Source organism: Euleptes europaea, chromosome 11 (assembly GCF_029931775.1).
Source record: "Euleptes europaea isolate rEulEur1 chromosome 11, rEulEur1.hap1, whole genome shotgun sequence".
NCBI classification, from domain to species: Eukaryota; Metazoa; Chordata; class Lepidosauria; order Squamata; family Sphaerodactylidae; genus Euleptes; species Euleptes europaea.
In genome coordinates this window covers 78,112,207-78,130,338 of record NC_079322.1, presented here as the reverse complement: position 1 = coordinate 78,130,338, position 18,132 = coordinate 78,112,207, and the positions used below count along the sequence as shown (strand labels likewise).

Below are 18,132 nucleotides of genomic sequence, written 5' to 3'. Positions count from 1 at the left end.
CATCTTCAAGTACTTGAAGGGCTGTCATATAGAAGATGGTGCCGAGTTGTTTTCTGTTGCCCCAGAAGGTTGGACCAGAACCAACGGGTTGAACTTCAATCAAGAGTTTTCGGCTAAACATTTGGAAGAACTTTCTGACAGTTAGTGTTTAGGGTTGCTTACATTTCAGAGTGCTTGACTGGTTCTTTCCCCCAACAATACAAAATTTGCTTCATAGATGGATGTAAGAATCCTCGTAAAGATTTTGCTTAGCAGTCAGTTTTGAGTTGCAGCCAGCCAGATGCCTCTGAGAAGCCTGCAAGTTGGGCATAAAGGCAACGGCCCTCTCCTTCTTGGCCCCCAAGTCTTGGAGGTTCTGCTTGACTGTCATAGAGGACAGCTGTTGCTTTGTGTGAATATGTGAGTTTGTCTATTTCTCTTAAAAGCTGTCTCTGCTCATCAGCATTAAGCATGTCTTGTGTCAGTGAGTTCCATAAGTTAATTGGAAATTGCCTTTGGTTGCTTTCCGTCTGTCTTGCTGTGGCACACGCTGTATAAAACTGCTGCTCTTTGGGTGGAGCTGCTGTGGCTCCGGAGAAGAGCCTCTGCTTTGCATGCAGAAGGTCCCAGGTTCAGTCCCCGGCAGCATCTCCTGTTAAAAAAGGACCAGGTGATGGGAAAGGACCAGATGATGGGAAAGACCAGCTTCCTGAGACGTTGGAGGGCCGCTGCCAGTCTGAGTAGACAGAACTGATCTTGGTGGATCAAGAGTCTGATTCAGTGGAAGGCAGCTTCACATGCGAGCTGCTGTTGGTGGAATATTGAAGGGAAATGGCAGGTGTCCTTAGAGAGTCAATTTTTCTCTCCTGTGTCCTTCTGGGGCCCTTCTGGAAACCAAGCCCTGCAAAGAAAGGCTGAGGGAGTTGGGAAGGTTCAGTCTGGAGATGAGGAGGTTGATTGCTCTCTTGAAGTATTTGAAGGGCTGTCACTTAAAGGAGGCCAGAGAGCTGTTCCGGTTGGCCAGCATAGGATAGGACTCGCAATAATGGGTTTAAATTATGGGCAAAAAGGTACTGGGCAAAAAGGTACTGGCTGGATATTAGGAAGAAATTTTTTACAGTTAGAGTAGTTCGGCTGTGGAATCGGCTGCCTAGGGAGGCGGTGAGCTCCTCCTCTCTGGCAGTCTTCAAGCAGTGTTATGGCCCCTTCCAACTCCATGATTCTGTGGTTCTGTGATTCTGGTACCTGACAATGGTTAAAGATTCGAATCCCTATTCAAACTCCTCTTAGGGTGGTTTCTTAAAAGTAAGATTTTTTTGAACCAATAATGACAGTCTGGTGAATTTCAAATGGTTGCTTTCTCAGGATGCACCTATAGCAGATGCTAGTGCACAACGGATATTGCCCTACCTGAATTCCATACCGAAAGTAATCATGTCGTGCAGCTAATTAGTTGATGCAGATTAATCACACATTAACTTTTGCAGAATCCCTCTTTCCCTCTGTATGGGGAAGAGTAAGGAGTTACTCAGTTTTGGGAGCCCCCTTGTACCACCCGATGGGGCTCAGTGAGAAGCAACCCATAATTTGAAGTGTCCTTTCGCATCGCCGACAGGACTGGCTTAACAACACAGTCCCCAACCCAAGGCTCATTTTGTGCCATTAACTTGGGGGGTGGACAGCTAGGACTGTCAGATCTGAAGTTCGCTGGACGTTCAAGCGCTGCAGAGGTGCGTGGCTGTTTTTGGAGCGGTCAGGTTCGATTCCCCACTCCTCCATATGAGCGGCGGAGGCTAATCTGGTGAACCGGGCTGGTTTCCCCACTCCTACACATGAAGCCAACTGGGTGACCTTGGGCCAGTCACACACACTCAGCTCCACCTACCTCATAGGGTGTCTGTTGTGGGGAGGAGAAGGGAAGGTTTGATTCTTCCTTAAGTGGTAGAGAAAGTCGGCATAAAAAAACAACTCCGTCTTCGTCATCGTCTTCTTCTTCTTCCTTTGAAAAGTTCTATATTTTCCTGCTCTTGAACCTTCCGCTTGCACAGTGGCCATAAGACCCGGGGATCGGTTCCTGCTATATCCTGTTCAGGTCGTTTCCTTGCCCGGAGGGAAGTTTACTCTCAATTGTATTTTTATTTTTTATTTCTTTTGGTGCTGTGAGCAGAGTTGGTTGGAGAGAGTGGGAGTTGGCAGCTGCCCGCCTGTTTATTTCATATGTGCCATTCAGCACGGAAACCAGCGTCATGGTACCCTTTTCACCCAGTCATGGGACGGGATGAGTTTAGCAGAAAGGCTGCTGACAGGGAAGCCCCATTGTCCACAACTGCATTTTGTTAAAAGGTGGAGGAGACTAAGTGAAATGAACCTTCATATACAATTTGGCCCATTCTGTGATGAAATCAGTACAAATATGATTTCCCCTCTGCTGTCTCGTTTTAAGCATCTGAACTTTTTTCTGGGGTGTGCGGAGTTGGCCCTGGTCAAACTATTGCTTGAGGATAGGGAGGCTGCCATATCCCACTCAATGGCAAAATTCTGCTTTTTAGCCATTAAGAAGAGAAATGCACTCGCAAGAAAGGAGGTGAATTAATTGTCTTATTTACACAGTACTAACTTATATTGTGCCCTGACCTGGATGGACCAGACTAGCCTGATCTTGTCAGATCTCAGAAGCTAAGCAGGGTCAGCCCTGGTTAGTATTTGGATGGGAGACCACCAAGAAATACCAGGGTTGTTGTGCAGAGGAAGGCACTGGCAAAAACCACCTCTGTTAGTCTCTTGCCATGAAAACCTCAAAAGGGGTTGCCATAAGTCAGCTGCAACTTGACGGCACTTTACACACACACAACATATATTATATCTGAGGTTCACATAATTCACTTATGATAGCTATATAGTTATCCTTAGCTTATTTATTCAATCAGGGTTTTTAGCTTATGATTTAATACAGTATTTCATAGAATCATAGAGTTGGAAGGGACCACCAGGGCCATCCAGTCCAACCCCCTGCACAATGCAGGAAATTCACAACTACCTCCCCCCCACACCCCCAGTGACCCCTACTCTATTACCATTTAATGGCCCTCTCATAAACTGCTTAAGGTCATAGAACCAGCCTTGCTGACAGATGGCCATCTAGCCTCTGCTTAAAAACATCCAGGGAAGGAGTGCTTACCACCTCCCGAGGAAGCCTGTTCCACTGAGGAACCACTCGGACTGTTAGAAGGTTCTTCCTAATATCTAGACGGAAACTCTTTGGATTTAATTTCAACCTATTGGTTCTGGTCTGACCTTCTGGGCCAACAGAAAACAACTCAGCACCATCCTCTATATGACACCCCTTCGAGTACTTGAAGATGGTTATCATATCATATTTCTCTTTTTATAATAATTGACTGTACTTTGTATATATTCTGGTCTTTGACTGTAACAATAAAGATTAGATTTGGCCCACAATACTCTGCTGCACAGCCCATGAGGGATATCAGCCCATCTCTACAGATGAAAGGCTGGGCGTGGAGTGGGCTGACGGTTCCCCCTGCTTCGTGTGACAGTCTACATGTTTCTCCGGGGGCAACGGATGACATTTTCACATTGGCTCCCCCTGCGAGTTGTTAAATCCGCTTTCCCCTGGTTGCATAAGGGGGCTGGGATCCCACAGAAATGCCATGGCAGGCTGATATTCTCCAAATCCAGAGCGATGCGAATAGGTCAGGCATCCTCGCTGCTTTATGCTAAGTGAACATGTGCCGCTTGCCAGATCAAATGCTTAGCGTGTCGCTATTTGGGTCAAGCAAAACAGTGCAATTGGGGGGGGGGGAAGCAAAGATTTTTTTATCCAAACTTTCTTTTGGTATTTACAATTCAAGAGCTTTGTAATTATAGGCAAAAAGCCTTTGAATACCAACCTTGTCGAGTTTGCCACACCCTTTCAGGTTAAGCTCATTCTTTCTCTGCCTTATTGCTTCTCTTGGCTTTTTTTTATTTTGTCTCCGATCATTTGGTTTGAAAGGAGAGTAAGTAAAGATGGCCATTCCCACACAGCTTAATCCATTGCTTGAGAGGATTAGCGTCATCGGCAGAAAATCCATTATGAGAATTATGAAGCTATTTCAATGAAGGATAGTTGGGTCCGGCTTAGCGAGCCTGAGGGTCCCTTGCAGGGCTACCGGTCCCACTCGCACACAAGCCCCCGGGCCAAGGAGCCGAAGTGATTAGCTGCCAGTGGTTGGCAGGTGAAACAGATCTCTCGCAAGAACCTGGACCTGTTTGCGCGCATCTCCTCGGAGTGAGGGGGAGGGCCGAAATTAAACACTGCTAAACTGCTAGTCTCAGTTGCTCTGTGCCGTTGGGCCAGCATGAAGTACTTGCAGCAAACCAGTATCTTCCCATCTGAGACTGTCTTCCAGCATGATGGAAGGGCAGCGCTTTGCCTGCACCACCCAAATATCATAAGAGAGCCAGTGTGGTGTCGTGGTTAAGAGTGGTGGTTTGGAGCGGTGGAGTCTGATCTGGAGAACCGGGTTTGGTTCCCCACTCCTCCACCTGAGCGGCGGACGCTAATCTGGTGAACTGGATTTGTTTCCCCACTCCACACAAAGCCAGCTGGGTGACCTTGGGCTAGTCACAGTTCTCTTAGAGCTCTCTCAGCCCCACCTACCTCACAGGGTGTCTGTTGTGAGGAGGGGGAGGGAAGGTGATTGTAAGCCGGTTTGAGTCTCCCTTAAGTGGTAGAGAAAGTCGGCATATAAAAACCAACTCTTCTTCTTAAGTCACAGCCGACTATAGACCTTGACTAGACTCGTGTAGGAGCAAAGGAATTGCCCCTGTTTTTCGTAGTTACTGGTATAAGAGAGGCTAGCCCTGACCTGGATGGCCCAGGCTAGCCTGATCTCTAGGTGTAGTGGTTAAGAGCAGTGGACTCTAATCTGAAGAACCGGGTTTGATTCCCCACTCCTCCACATGAGTGACAGACTCTAATCTGGAGAACCGGGTTGGTTTCCCTACTCCTCCACATGAAGCCTGCTGGATGATCTTGGGCTAGTCACAGTTCTCTCTGAACTCTCTCAGCCCCACCTACCTCATGAGGTATCTGTTGTGAGGAGAGGAAGGTGATTGTAAGCTGGGTTGAGCTATAAAAACCAACTCTTCTTCTTCAGCTTTCGGAAGCTAAGCAGGGTCAGCCTTGGTTAGTACATGGATGGGACTCCACCCAGGAAGTCCAGGGATCACTACGCAGAGGCAAACGATGGCAAACCACCTCTTGCTTTAAAAACCCTACAGGGTTGCCAACAGCATTATTGCCTTTTCCAGTGACTTTGTCTTCTCATAATGTGCCCAAAATACTACAGCCTCAGTTTAGTCATTTTAGCTTCTAGGGTCAATTCAGGCTTGATTTGATCTGTAACTCACTGATTTGGGTTTTTTTGGCAGTCTAGGGTATCTGTCACACTCTCCTCCAGCACCACATTTCAAAGGAATCTACTTTCTTCCTGTCAGCTTTCAATCCAAAATAGAAATGATCACTTAACTGCGTCTTTTTCTACAAAGTCATGCTTAGATCCTCGCTTGTGCTTTTGCAACACAAACTGAATTTGGTGTTTAAAGCTCTTGCTCTTTGCCTCTTCTCAATGGCACGGAAGGTCACAGAGCGCCCGTGGGCAGAGGGACTGGCACCTCATTGCAGGTCACACATTATTTGGTGCACGGAGGCAAAATGACAGGAGACTTGGCATGCCGGGTGGTTTGTTTGTTATGTGGTGGCCTTCAGCCATCACCACTTCCACGGGCACTCCTGCTGGCCTTTGCAGTCGCCTCTCTTCCTGCCACCATGCTGTTCCTGACCCAAAGACCAAGGAATTCGAGAGAGCTAGCTCAGAAGAAATTTAACAAGAGAGAATCAACTCTTGTCTTTGCTGCAGTGATCAGGCTTGCTGGGTATGATTATCCTTGCCAAGAACAGCCCCATGTGTGGCTCTAGATCCCTAGAGACCTGGATCCTTTGGGTTTTCTGGAAGCTCTTAATGCTGGGTGTTAGCAACTCACATGGTTCTCTGTCCTGTCACTTGGGACCAGGTTGCCTGAAGCTATTCAGCTGCATTTGGCTTGTGGTGTGCCATATCTGTGCCAACAGCCAACACATCCTGGCTTTTGTAATTTTGTTTAGTACCCATGCTTAAAACTGTTGATTTACATAACATTTACACTGATTTGTTGCCCTTCAAGGGCACGGCCCTGGGGCACCCTCAGGCCCAGACATTTGTGATATGCATCCTATCTATGAATCCTTCTGAAGAATATATACCCTGCTTCATCAAATCTATTGCACTTTCTGCAACATACTGATAAGAGCTGTTCTTCTGGGATTCCTTTTTCGAAAATAGCAGTGTCTGGTTTCCGCTCTAAATTATCTAGGGGAAATACCGTCACTATGCTCTGAACCTGGTGGCCACACAGAAAGGGGTGCCGACTTTTGCGTTTCCATGTTGTTCATTCTCCAAAGTTGTGCTGACCCTCGATAAAAGTAGAATATACGGGTGGGGGATTCTTTTTGAGAAACAGCAACCTGCCCTGTACATAGTCTTCTAATGAGGCTCTACCACAGACCAATATAGGAACATCACAATATTGGCTGTTTTGTTTTCATTCCGTTTCTTAATAACCCCAGCATGGATTTTTGCCCTTTTCACCCTTCCAAACACTGAGACAGTGTTTTCATAGAGCTGTCCACTACAACCCCAAGATCTTTGTCTCCACCAGGTTATTTCAGACTAATGCCGCTGTTTGCAAATTTGTGTCGCTTTGGTTCCTTCAAGCGCCCTTCTGTGTCCCCTCTGCTGGATCAATTGAACAGATTTATTCAAACTCTCATGGGTGCAGGGGCAACCCATGCATGAGTGCAGTTTTGATGGAGATGTCCTTGAAATACCTTCTGGGGAGTGGGCTACGGGGGCAGCTCCAGCAGCCTGCAAAAATTGTCTTCGTGAATCTTTGTAGACTAATGAACAATCCTGATTAAGATTTGGCAGCAGTTTCCCCCCTCTCTAATATTACTTGGGGGTGGGGGGGGGGGAGAAGGCAAATGTTCACGCTCCGGCACTCTGCGCCGCATTATGAAGAAGAATGCCATGTAATTAAATGCTGAATGAAAGCAAATGTTTGCTGATGAGCATGGTGGGTGGTTAATTAAATGAAAGGGGAAGGAGGAGAGCAAAACAAGCTCTCCCTTTGCTGCCCTGGTATCTTCGCCTAAAGAAGGAGCCGCCCGCGCTTTTTCTGCCAGCTGCCCCCGGAAGACCCCGTTAAATGGCAGCATTTGCATACTAGAGACACTCTAATTAATTTACAAAATGATGGCACCTTCCCACAGTGCAATTCAGGTCAAGGTTCATTTGCCACAGCCTCACCTCCCGAAATGGAGAACAGGTAAAGCTGGGCCATTGGACTCTGTGCCCATTATACCTGAGAGAGCTACTGTAGAGTATTCCGTGGTGCTGTCAGCAGTGCTGATTCTATGACCTTAGGCAGTTCATGAGAGGGAGGGCGTCTTGGCCATCTTCTGGGCATGGAGTAGGGGTCACTAGGGGTAGGTAGTTGTGAATTTCCTGCATTGTTCAGGGGGTTGGACTAGATGACCCTGGTGGTCCCTTCCAACTCTGTGATTCTGTGCTGCTCATGCTGGTTGCTTGAGGCAGCTGGATGTACTGTGGGCCACCTGAAGCGGGTCGTACTGTTCAGATGACAGGCTCTTAGAATGTCTCACTTACTGAGAAGTGAAGTTATCTTATTCAGCCATCATTGAGTAAGCAGGACTCAACAACTTTACCTACTTTTAAAAAGCAAGTCTTTTTATTGATATAATTCTAGTAAAATATGTGTAAATGCAGATTATCACGTCTTTAACACTTCTATAAAAACTCTTGTCAAAGTACAATGTATGTATTTACAACGTATGAAGTAAAAGCAAGCAAGTCTTACATACTATTCAGTTTCAAAATCCAACTTCCAAAATATAACAGTCAAATTATTCTGATTCAGTTCAAAGTATCTAATTCATAAAGTCTAGAGTAATGTATTTAAGCCATACATACTGGTCAGCCTTTTCTTGAGAGCCTTTGGAAGGTTCTGATTCTCTGGGCTTACTGTGGCTGTATTTATACTGTTTCAGACTCATTAAGAGTGTTGATTTTACCATCAGGAGGGTATCTTCCTCCCCACTTTCAGATAACATGAGCAGTGCAATAATGTACAGTTGCAGCTGTTCAGGTTATTAGCTTCTCCCCATAACCAAATATGGGCTTCCTTTCCTTTCAGTCTATTTTGCTTAAAGTATAAACAATCATTTCTGAGCTCCATGATCACTCCATATACTCAATTTTCATACCATTCTCATCTTCAGTACAATACACATTAAATGAGACTATTTAGAAATCTACAATACAATACATAACTATATAAATCATAAAACACAATTATTGCTCCCATTGTAACGTAACCATCTGGTCAGTAGGAAACATAGCCTTCAGCAAGGTTATAGAAAGTAAGAAGCTTACTGCACTTATAGCCTTGAGGTCTTTGAGTAGACCTTCTCAAGGTTTGAGGATAGCAGGACTTTTCAGCTCTTGAGATATGAGCAGCTGGCAGCTGAATCAGGAAGGGTAATTTCAGATACACCTTTCTGGCAGATAGTGAAGAATGACTCTGTTCTTCTCCCTTCAAGGACAAGTCCAGGGTAAGTTAGTTAGCTCTTGAAAGAATTCAGACCTTGAGAGAATTCAGTCAGCCTGTTCTAAGGACATTTGCATTTTGCAAGCTGTTGCCAGGCTTTTCATTACACAAACCTCTGCAGTTTGTGGTTCAGTTTGTATGTTGTGTTCAAGCTCTACATGGAATTAATTCTGCACATGTACACAAAATACCATAATTATGTCAGAGACCGTGACACACCAATGAAGTCAGGTCCAAGTTTTGGTGGTCCCCGGCCAAGGTCCCCCCTGCTCCACCATCAGGCCCCCTGCTTGTGCCTTCGTTCCACCCACACCGTCTGCATGTCTTTCTCCTGCCTATTCACAAGACCTCCCAGTGCCCACGCACACAGCCTCTGACTCCCTGCAGCAGCACTTCCCCTGGTGGCAATGGCTGAGCTGCTAGCAAGAGAGTGAGTGGGGTGGGGACCAAGAGCAGTGAGCCCCCCCTCCCCCCGGAGCCTTGTGCCTCCCGGCAGCTTCCCCACCTTGGCATATGCTGATGCCAGCCATGAGTGGAACAGTAATGCCCCAGGATCCTCTGTGATTCTGCGTCGAGTTAAGGGTCTTGGATCACGTACGGACCGGTGTTGCTCCATAGCAGTGTCGCAAGGCATCACAAAGCATGCTTCTTTGGGTGGGGATGGCTGTTTGGAACAGTGCAGTGTGGCAGGTGGTCTCTTCCATTTTAGATGTTTTATTATATTTTCAACACAACATATCACAACACACACAACGTACATTCTTTTTAGCTTTAGCTATGACAAGACATTTATCAGCTATCATTTGGAGCAATTCTATGATATTTTGAACCCTCTGCTATTCTAAAAAATTTACTTGTGTATCTAAAATACAGGATATAAATGAAGCTTAACATAGGAGGAGGGGAGAATCTAAATCTATTCTCATACCTTCTAGCAAGATATCTGAATTACAATTATTATATAATTCCACAGATATATAATAAGCCTTTACTTCAGCCTCTATGTTAAAATAGAGCAAGAGTCCAGTTGCACCTTAAAGACTAACAAAAATATTTTTCTGGCAGGGTATACCCAGCCAGAAAATATTTTTGTTAGTCTTTAAGGTGCTACTGGACTCTTGCTCTTTTCTACTACTGCAGACAGACTAACACCGCTACCCACTGTGAATTATGTTAAAATACTTAGTGATACATTGTTTCACTATATATTTTATGAGTAGTGTTATATGCTCTAACCTGATATGTACTTAACCTCCTCAAATATTGTAATTGTATTGAAATACCATATGATATTCTTATGATAGAATATTTAACCATTGTATCGAAACTATCAGTCTACAACCGTTTCTACTGTCACATTTAAAACTCTCTTGTATTTGAAATGTTACAGTAGAAATGGTTGTAGACTGATAGTTTAGGGTGGACTCTTGATGGGGTGGGGAGAAGTAGGAATTGACATGGGCAGGGACTCGGAGAGGAGATAGAACCTGGGGGTAATGGAGGCTCTGCCACTCAGTTGTGTGAAGCTGGAAGAAGTAAGGACATTAGCACCCCTCTTTGTATCACCCACTTGTATATTTTCCTTCCTCCCATTCATTGCGTCTCTGGATAGAACCTGGGACTTAAATTGGGGAGACCTTCATTCAGATTCCTACTGAACCATGAAGTTCACTGCTGTTACCATCTTAAAATCGAACCTACGTCACTGAGTTGTTGGGATAAAAACCGGGCATGCCACTCTGAGCTGCTTGGGGTGGGGGTTGGAAAGGAACGGATTCGTGTGTCCCCTGTTGCCATTATTATTTAATCTCTGCATAAAGGTCTTTGCAATCAAGGTGAGGCAGCGTAAGCAAATCACCAGAATGCCAAGGGACATGCAGACACAAAGCTTATATGCTGACGAAAGTGTGTTTATGTTACAAAACCCAAGAGACTCCTTTTCAGCCTTGGCTGAGTCACTTGAGAGATTTTACTGTGTCTGTCCTTATGGGAATCAATATAGAAGAAGGGGACAAAGTAAATAAAACTGAGATTACAGGTTTGGACTCGCGATCTCACAATATTAGATACTTAGGAGTTCTCAGAAAGGCTTGAGAATGTGGTCGGGGAGCTTAGAGAGAACAGAAGTAGATCCAAAGAAACGGACCAAATCTAAAATCTCTTGGCTAGGCTGGATCGCAGTTTTGAAAATGAAAATACCACCAAAAATTCTCACTTTTTTATAGCCATACCATTGCTTTTCTGTAATGAATTATTGAATGAGATGCAGAGACTGTTGAATCACTTCATTTGGGATTATAGGAAAGCAAGAATCCAAAATACCCAGGCATGATGGAGAAAAAAAAGATGGTTTTGCAGCGACCTGCACAGAGAAGTATTATCATGCTTCTGGACTGGCAGCCATTTTGCATTGGCTTAGGGATAGTGAAACCAAGACATTCTGGAATAGAGAACAAATGGATCTTTCTGTGTCCCTGTCAATATAGATGTGGTATGAGAAGTCTTCCGAATCCAAGTTTTGGATTGAACCAAGGCACCAATCTCTACATGGGATAAATTTAGAAACCAGATGATACCCAAGTATTCTCTGATTATGCCCAATTAATGAATAAAGAATTTATTAAAGCTAGGAGAGCAGGCAATTTGCAAAACGCATAGAGGATGGATTAGTTGGATCCATGTATTTTATGAAAATAAGATCTATGATATCCTGGGACAAGATTAGGCAGAAACTGGGTGACAGCCCTCTTTCACTGTGACTTCAAATTAATAACTTCATCCAAATCAAAGAAGTGGATGGATATCTGTGGATGGATATCTGTGGACCAACAAATAATTTCAAGCAAAAAATTGGTCCAGTTCACAAAAACAAAAGATGCGATAGCAAAAGGGTATGCTGTACTTGATGGACCTACAATTTAAGGAGCCGCTTTATAGAATTAATTGGCAATTAGATCCGGTCCAGGAAGTCTTGGATCGAAATTGGGTGAAAATCCATAATGAGATCTTGAGCACTTCCCTTAATGTCAGAATGAGAGGAAATAGCCTGAAGCTTACAGATAGATGGTACAGTACAGCAGACAGAATGTTGAAAATGATAAAAACTGGCTCTGACCTCTGTTGGGTGACAGGCAAAAGGATCACTTGTTCATATATGGTGGAATTGACACCCCCCCCCCCCAGCAAAACAGTTCAGCAAGACTGAAGCACAATGCATCCGGTAATCTAGCGTTGATTTTGTTTAGTCAGATACAGGAGAATTTGGAAAGGGGACATGGATAAGGAAGCTAATAGTGGCGGCAAGACTACTCCTAGCAAAGCATTTGGATGCTGAAAGCATTGCCTTCCATGGAAACCTGAGTCAGAAGATGTTAGTTCAATGAGTTGATGGACAAAATTATGATACCTAAGCTATGAAGGGGAATGTGGGCTCTTAAGCAGATTGCGTGCACTCAAAGATGGAAGCCTTTTGTTGTTTTCTGGAGTAAGATGAAACTGGAGGAAAATGTGAAATTAGAATTGTTGTATGTGTAGATATTGCTCTGGGAATATTTATCACAGTATATGTGTGTCATTATTTGGTTATATATAGTCTGCCTTTCTCGCTGAGATTCAAGGCGAACTACATAGTGTAAGTAAAGTACAATCAACAGGATGGGACATCCGATGAATAATACAAGAGGGTTTGGACTACAGAAATCTGAAAACAAAGAATCAGAAATCTCAAACAGGGCTGAAACAAAGCCTGATCTCATCAGCTCTCAGAAGCTAAGCAGGGTCGGTCCTGGCTAGTACTTGGATAGGAGACCAACAAGAAAGTCCAGGGTTGCTATGCAGAGGAGGAGTAGGAGTTGGTTTTTATACCCCACTTTTCTCTACCTTGACGGAGTCTCAAAGTGGCTTACAATCATCTTTCCTTCCCCTCCCCAGTGGCAAACCACCTCTGTTAGTCTCTTGCCTTGAAAATCCTATGGAGTTGCCAAGTCAGCTGGGACTTTACACAGAGACAAGTGGCATAGAAACTCCCTAGCCTGGAGCATACTTACAGTGATAGGCAGCAATCCAGTAGCGAAGGCCACAGTCCCTGATCCCTTCGCCGATGCCACTTTCTGACCATTTTGTTACCGTACAGTCCTATATACCTGTGCAAAAAGCCCTCTGTGTGTGAGATTGCTATTTCGGTTACATATCTATCCTTAAGCTTTCTGCGTATGTTTGACATTTTGTATTTTTGGAATTATGAAAGGAAAAAGGGCAGGATCCACAATGCCCTCAGTTAGTCTTGAGTGAAGGGGCTATGTTCTGAATAGACAGGCTGGGGGTGGGGGGGTGTCTGCATCTGTGCTTGAATAAACAGTTTTACTGCCCTGTCAAATGCAATTGCCGGGCAGCGGGCTCGAGGTGGCTGAACTAGCAGGAATGCTGATCGATTCATATTGCAGAAAGGTGAATTGTGGTTGGCTCGAGTGGAGGGGTGATGCCCTTGAACAGGAGATGCAAAGGGCAGGAGAATTTGTGCTCCTGTGGTAGACTGCCGGACTGATTTGGGGGAGGGGCTCTGTGTGGATGTGTGTCTTTGTGGGCACAGTGTCAGCTGTGCCAGCTGTACCATTTTAAGTGGGCTGTCTCTGTTAATAGACAGGCGAGAGACGGTCCTGACCTCTCAAGGCTTCAGTCTAGCCAATGGCCATGGCTCCCGGGGATGGATCGGTTCGTCTGGTGCCAGTTCTGCCCTTTCAATGGAATAAACTGTATTCTGCCAGAGGCCAAAGAAAATTCTGAAATGTGTCAATAACGTAATTGATTTTTAAGGCAGCATCAAAGGCCTGTTGGATTTTTGCTCCATTTTTTTTTCTTCTGCTAGTGGTGGGCAGGTTGTCTGATTAAAAAATGAGGGGCAGTGGAAGGGAGACAAAGAGGGCCTCCAATGTTGTCTCGAGAGATGAGCCAGAAGAGCCCCAATGTGCAGGCCCGCTTTTCCTTCCTTCATTAGATATGGGCCAGCATCCACAGCACCACAAGCTTGACGAAATCAGCAGCTGGTTCTGACTCATCCCAACTGATACAGGAGCCACTGCCAGGCCGCTCCTTCCTACAGCACAGTAGATGCACCAGAATTGTCTGGAAGGACACTGCGGTGTGGTTCCTTCCCTTTGAAGAAGCTGCTTCCAGGGGTTCTGTCATGTAGCCACCTATGTCTGACTTTCCTTGGCCACCACAGGGAGCAACCACTCTGCACTATCTCCCAGAGTTCTTGGATAATGATGGGTAGCCGTGTTAGTCTGTCAATAGCAGTAGAAGAGACCAGGAGTCCAGCAGCACCTTAAAGACTAACAAAATTTCTGGCAGGGTGTGAGCTTTCGTGAGCCACAGCTCACTTTTTCAGATACAGCTAGAATGTGATTCCATCACATAAATGGAATCACATTCTAGCTGTATCTGAAGAAGTGAGCTGTGGCTCATGAAAGCTCACACCCTGCCAGAAATTTTGTCAGTCTTTAAGAAGAAGAAGAGTTGGTTTTTATATGCTGACTTTTTCTCCCACTTAAGGAAGAATCAAACCGGCTTTCAATCACCTTCCCTTCCCCTCCCCACAACAGACACCCTGTGAGGTAGGTGGGGGTGAGAGAGTGTGACTAGCCCAAGGTCACCCAGCTGGCTTCATGTGTTGAACCCAGTTTACCAGATTAGCATCCGCCGGTCATGTGGAGGAGTGGGGAATCAAACCCAGTTCTCCAAAACAGAGTCCACCACTCCAGACCACTGCTCTTAACCATTATACCACGCCGGCTCTCAGGTGTTACTGGACTCTTGCTCTCTTCTTGGATAATGTTAACGTTGGCTCCAAAGTCTCCGAAGCATTTCTGCTTTGAACGTATTTCAGGTTTCCCCCCTTTCTCAGGGTCAGGTGGCTCAGCCGTCTCCATATCCAAGACGCTTTAAGTGGGCAAGGAGCTTCTTATCTTCTGGTTTAATGCTGCCTCCTCCTCTGGACAGGGTTTAGCGCCTCTCCTAGCTTCTTTCCACGGCATATGGGGCCCAGGTGACTATGGGAGGAGGGAATGGCCTTTCTTTTTACCGTCCTGGTGCTTCCCTTCCTGGGGTACCCTTCTCCTCAGCTGCCTTTATTTTCTAGCAGTTTCTGCTTTTCCAAATGATTTTTCGCCTTGGATGCTGCCAGTTTGTGGAACTCTCTGCTCCAGGATGTGGTGATGGCTGCCAACTTGGAAGACTTTAAGAGGGGACATGCTCACGGAGGAGAGGGCTATCCATCGCTACTAGTCAAATTGGATACTAGTCATGATGCATCCCTATTCTCTCCAGGATTAGAGGAGCATGATTATTAGGTGCTGTGGAGCACAGCCAGGACAATGCTGCTGCAGTCGTCTTGTTTGTGGGCTTCCTAGAGGCACCTGGTTGGCCGCTGTGTGAACAGACTGCTGGACTGGATGGGCCTCGGTCTGATCCAGCAGGGCTGTTCTTATGTTCTTAAGCTCTCTTTGTAGAGGGCCCTTAACTCATGATTTCCCAGCCTGTGGGTTGTGACCCAGGAGTGGGTTGCAAAGCCAGGGAGAGCAGGTCTACGGCTTGTGCATTTTTAATGATTTGTGCATATTCTCGGTTTTTTTTAATGATATCAAGTGAATTAGGATTTGTGGGCTACCATGCCAAAAAGGTTGGGAACTACTGCCTTAATTGGTATTGGTGCCTGTCGCAGGAGCCAAGATGGACTGTTAGGTCGGACCAGAACCCCTTGGAAGAACTTGGTTCTTCCGCAAGTGGCCTAAGTCTTCCAAGGGCTGGGTCCAGACTAAACTTTCCAGTGGCAAAAGGGGCTGTCCTGTCTCCCTCCCTCTGCAGTCCATTGATCTCTATGAAAAGTGGCTCCTGGGGTGTGTGGGGGGGACCCTGCGGAATTTGGGTTCTGCAGTGGGAAGGATCGGTGGAAATTGCCAAGGGTTCGCTGGGGGTCCGTTCAGAATGGGTGCTGGAAGTGAAGAGAGACAAGCTCACGTTCATTCAGCCTCAATGTGTAGCCGCCTGAAAGGGTCTTGACTTGCTTGGTGTTCCACTTGCATTTTGGAGCGTCCTGAATGGGTGACTGCCCTTACTTGGCACCATGTTTGGCAGGATCACAGGGAAGACTGAGTGTGGCCAGCATGGTGTAGTGGTTAAGAACGGTGGTTTGAACGGTGGATTCTGATCTGGAGAACTGGGTTTGATTCCCCATTCCTCCACATGAAGCCAGCCGGGTGACCTTGGGCTAGTCACAGTTCTCTTAGAGCTCTCTCAGCCCCACCTACCTCACAGGGTGTCTGTTGTGGGGAGTGGAAGGGAAGGTGATTGTAGGTCGGTTTGATTCTCCCTTAAGTGGCAGAGAAAGTTGGCATATAAAAACCAACTCTTCTTCTTCTTGTTGTTGCATTCAGTAGGGGAGGGAGAGCATTGGGAGCTTCTCACCACCTCTGAACTTTGAATCTGCGTCAGTTGTCATGTATAACAGTTCTCCGTGTCTGCTTTGCCGTGGCTTGTTGATACACCTATGCAAACGTCACACCTGCCATGTTGCTTTCACGCTGCTTGTTTCGCAGAGAGCAGCTCGGTTGGGGGCAGAGGCGCTCGTGAGGGAGATCAGTGCGGTGAAGGGACGAGGTTGGGTTCAGCTCTTGATGTCAAGGCAGGGTTGCTCTTGCATGTCAGAGGCTATGTAGGTGGCACACAGGTGGCCATTTCGACACTGAGCTTGGCTGCAGGAAGTTCACTTTCTGGCCATCCTAAAACGCGGTGAGTCGCACGTAGAAGCCTCCCTTGGGTGAAGACTTTCAAGCTCCCCCTAATTGCAGGAATTGGCGCTCCAGCTGCCTCCCCATCCTTCTTGGCTTCTTGTACAAGATGCGGTAAAAACATTGTTCTGAGTGCTGTTCCCCCCCCCCTTTTTTTTTTTTGCTTTGGTCAGCAAAACCAGAAGAGATAAAGGCAGCGCCTGAGGTTGTGACGGCAAACGACATCGTGGCCCCTCCCAACAAGGAGCTTCCACCAAGCCCTGAGAAGAAAACCAAGGTAGGGGTCACAGTCACCTGTCTTCGTGTTAACCCTGGCAACATTTTACTGGGTTTGGCGCAGGCTTTCCACACCCATTCCACATTCCTTTAGCTGCTTAAGCCGATCATAAGTTCTGTTCTCTGAGTGGACTCCCAGTTCTGTCCTTTCCACAAATTCACTTCTGTGCGTCACAAGGTTTTCAAGTGTGATAACACCTGCTATAGGTGTGATCCTGACTGAGCTCACCAGTGTGAGTCTGCTTCCAGATTTTGTTTCAAAACACCCATTATTCCATACCATGTTGTTGGTGTCTGGAATAATCAGGGTCAAAAGGGTCTGGAGCAAAGTGTGTGATGTTTTTTCAGACCAAATCAAGGGCACAGTGAAGGGCATCTTAACTGGTCACGAGTCTCCCGTAAAAGAGTGGGGTGAGTTTAGCAAGCACTGTGGTAAGAAGCCACAGCTTCTGGAGGGCACACTCTGAATTCCCATTGTCCCCAAAAAGCCCCATCACAAAGTTCAGTATGTTTTGGAGAAGGAAAGGGAAAGAAAGAGTAGTAGACCCTTTTTTTCTGGGGGAGTGTAGTTGGGATTGTCCCATCCTCGTCTCTCCCCTCCTTTTATAGGTAGCCCATGTGCCGTAAATAAGTGCCGGAGAGCCTGCCAGCTCCAGGACCCCTACGCTCTTTGTAGGCCTTATCTCCAAGGCTGCTGCAGGCCCAGGCTCTGTGTAGTGATTCTCTTACATCTCTTGTTACTGTTTCTCCAGGTGACAGTCCCAGGGGATTGGCCCTTCCTGCCCCCCCCCCACTTGCCTTATGCTCAGAGAACCGAACACTGGCGTTGTTGTTTATTTCTTATGAATGGGGCTTGTTTTTTTCCTCGCATATTTTGCTGCCGCTTAACGTTTTGTTGACAATGGGCTTCTTTCTTTTCTTTTCTTTTGTTACGTGTGTGTTGTCCATTTTCTGCTTGTCTTTGTGCGTTTAACATAAAGCCATCAGCCTCTACTCCGGCCAAGCCTGCTGCAGCGAAAACCAAGCCCGTGTCGGCTTCCGCCGCCACCCCTGCTAAGCGGCCGGCTTTCACCACACCCAGCCAAAACAAAAAAGCCACTAGCCCGACTGCGGGTCTTGCTGCAGGCACCGCCCCTAAACGCCTTGCGACCAGCGCCACGCGACCCTCCACCTTAACTCCTAAAGACTCTAAACCAAAGGTAAGGAACGTCGCACTGTGGCAGGGAGTTCCGAGGGGCATTTTCAGAGGGCAGCTTGTGGCCTTGGAGCCGGGTAGGTCTTGGAGTCTTCTTCAGCAGTTGCCATCTTTTCTCTCAGCCCTTCTGTGGTCCCCAGCCGAATGGCCGTTGCTTTGGCGTTCCTT

General features: G+C 46.4%; 1 protein-coding gene across 1 annotated transcript in view; it reads left to right on the top strand.

Moving 5' to 3' along the window:
• The window catches only part of MAP4 (microtubule associated protein 4), a 153,164-nt gene that overhangs the window by 106,763 nt on the left and 28,269 nt on the right, over positions 1-18,132 (top strand). The window contains 2 exon segments of the mRNA XM_056857164.1: positions 16,667-16,770; positions 17,750-17,968. Of these exon segments, the coding sequence (XP_056713142.1) occupies positions 16,667-16,770; positions 17,750-17,968 (323 nt within the window).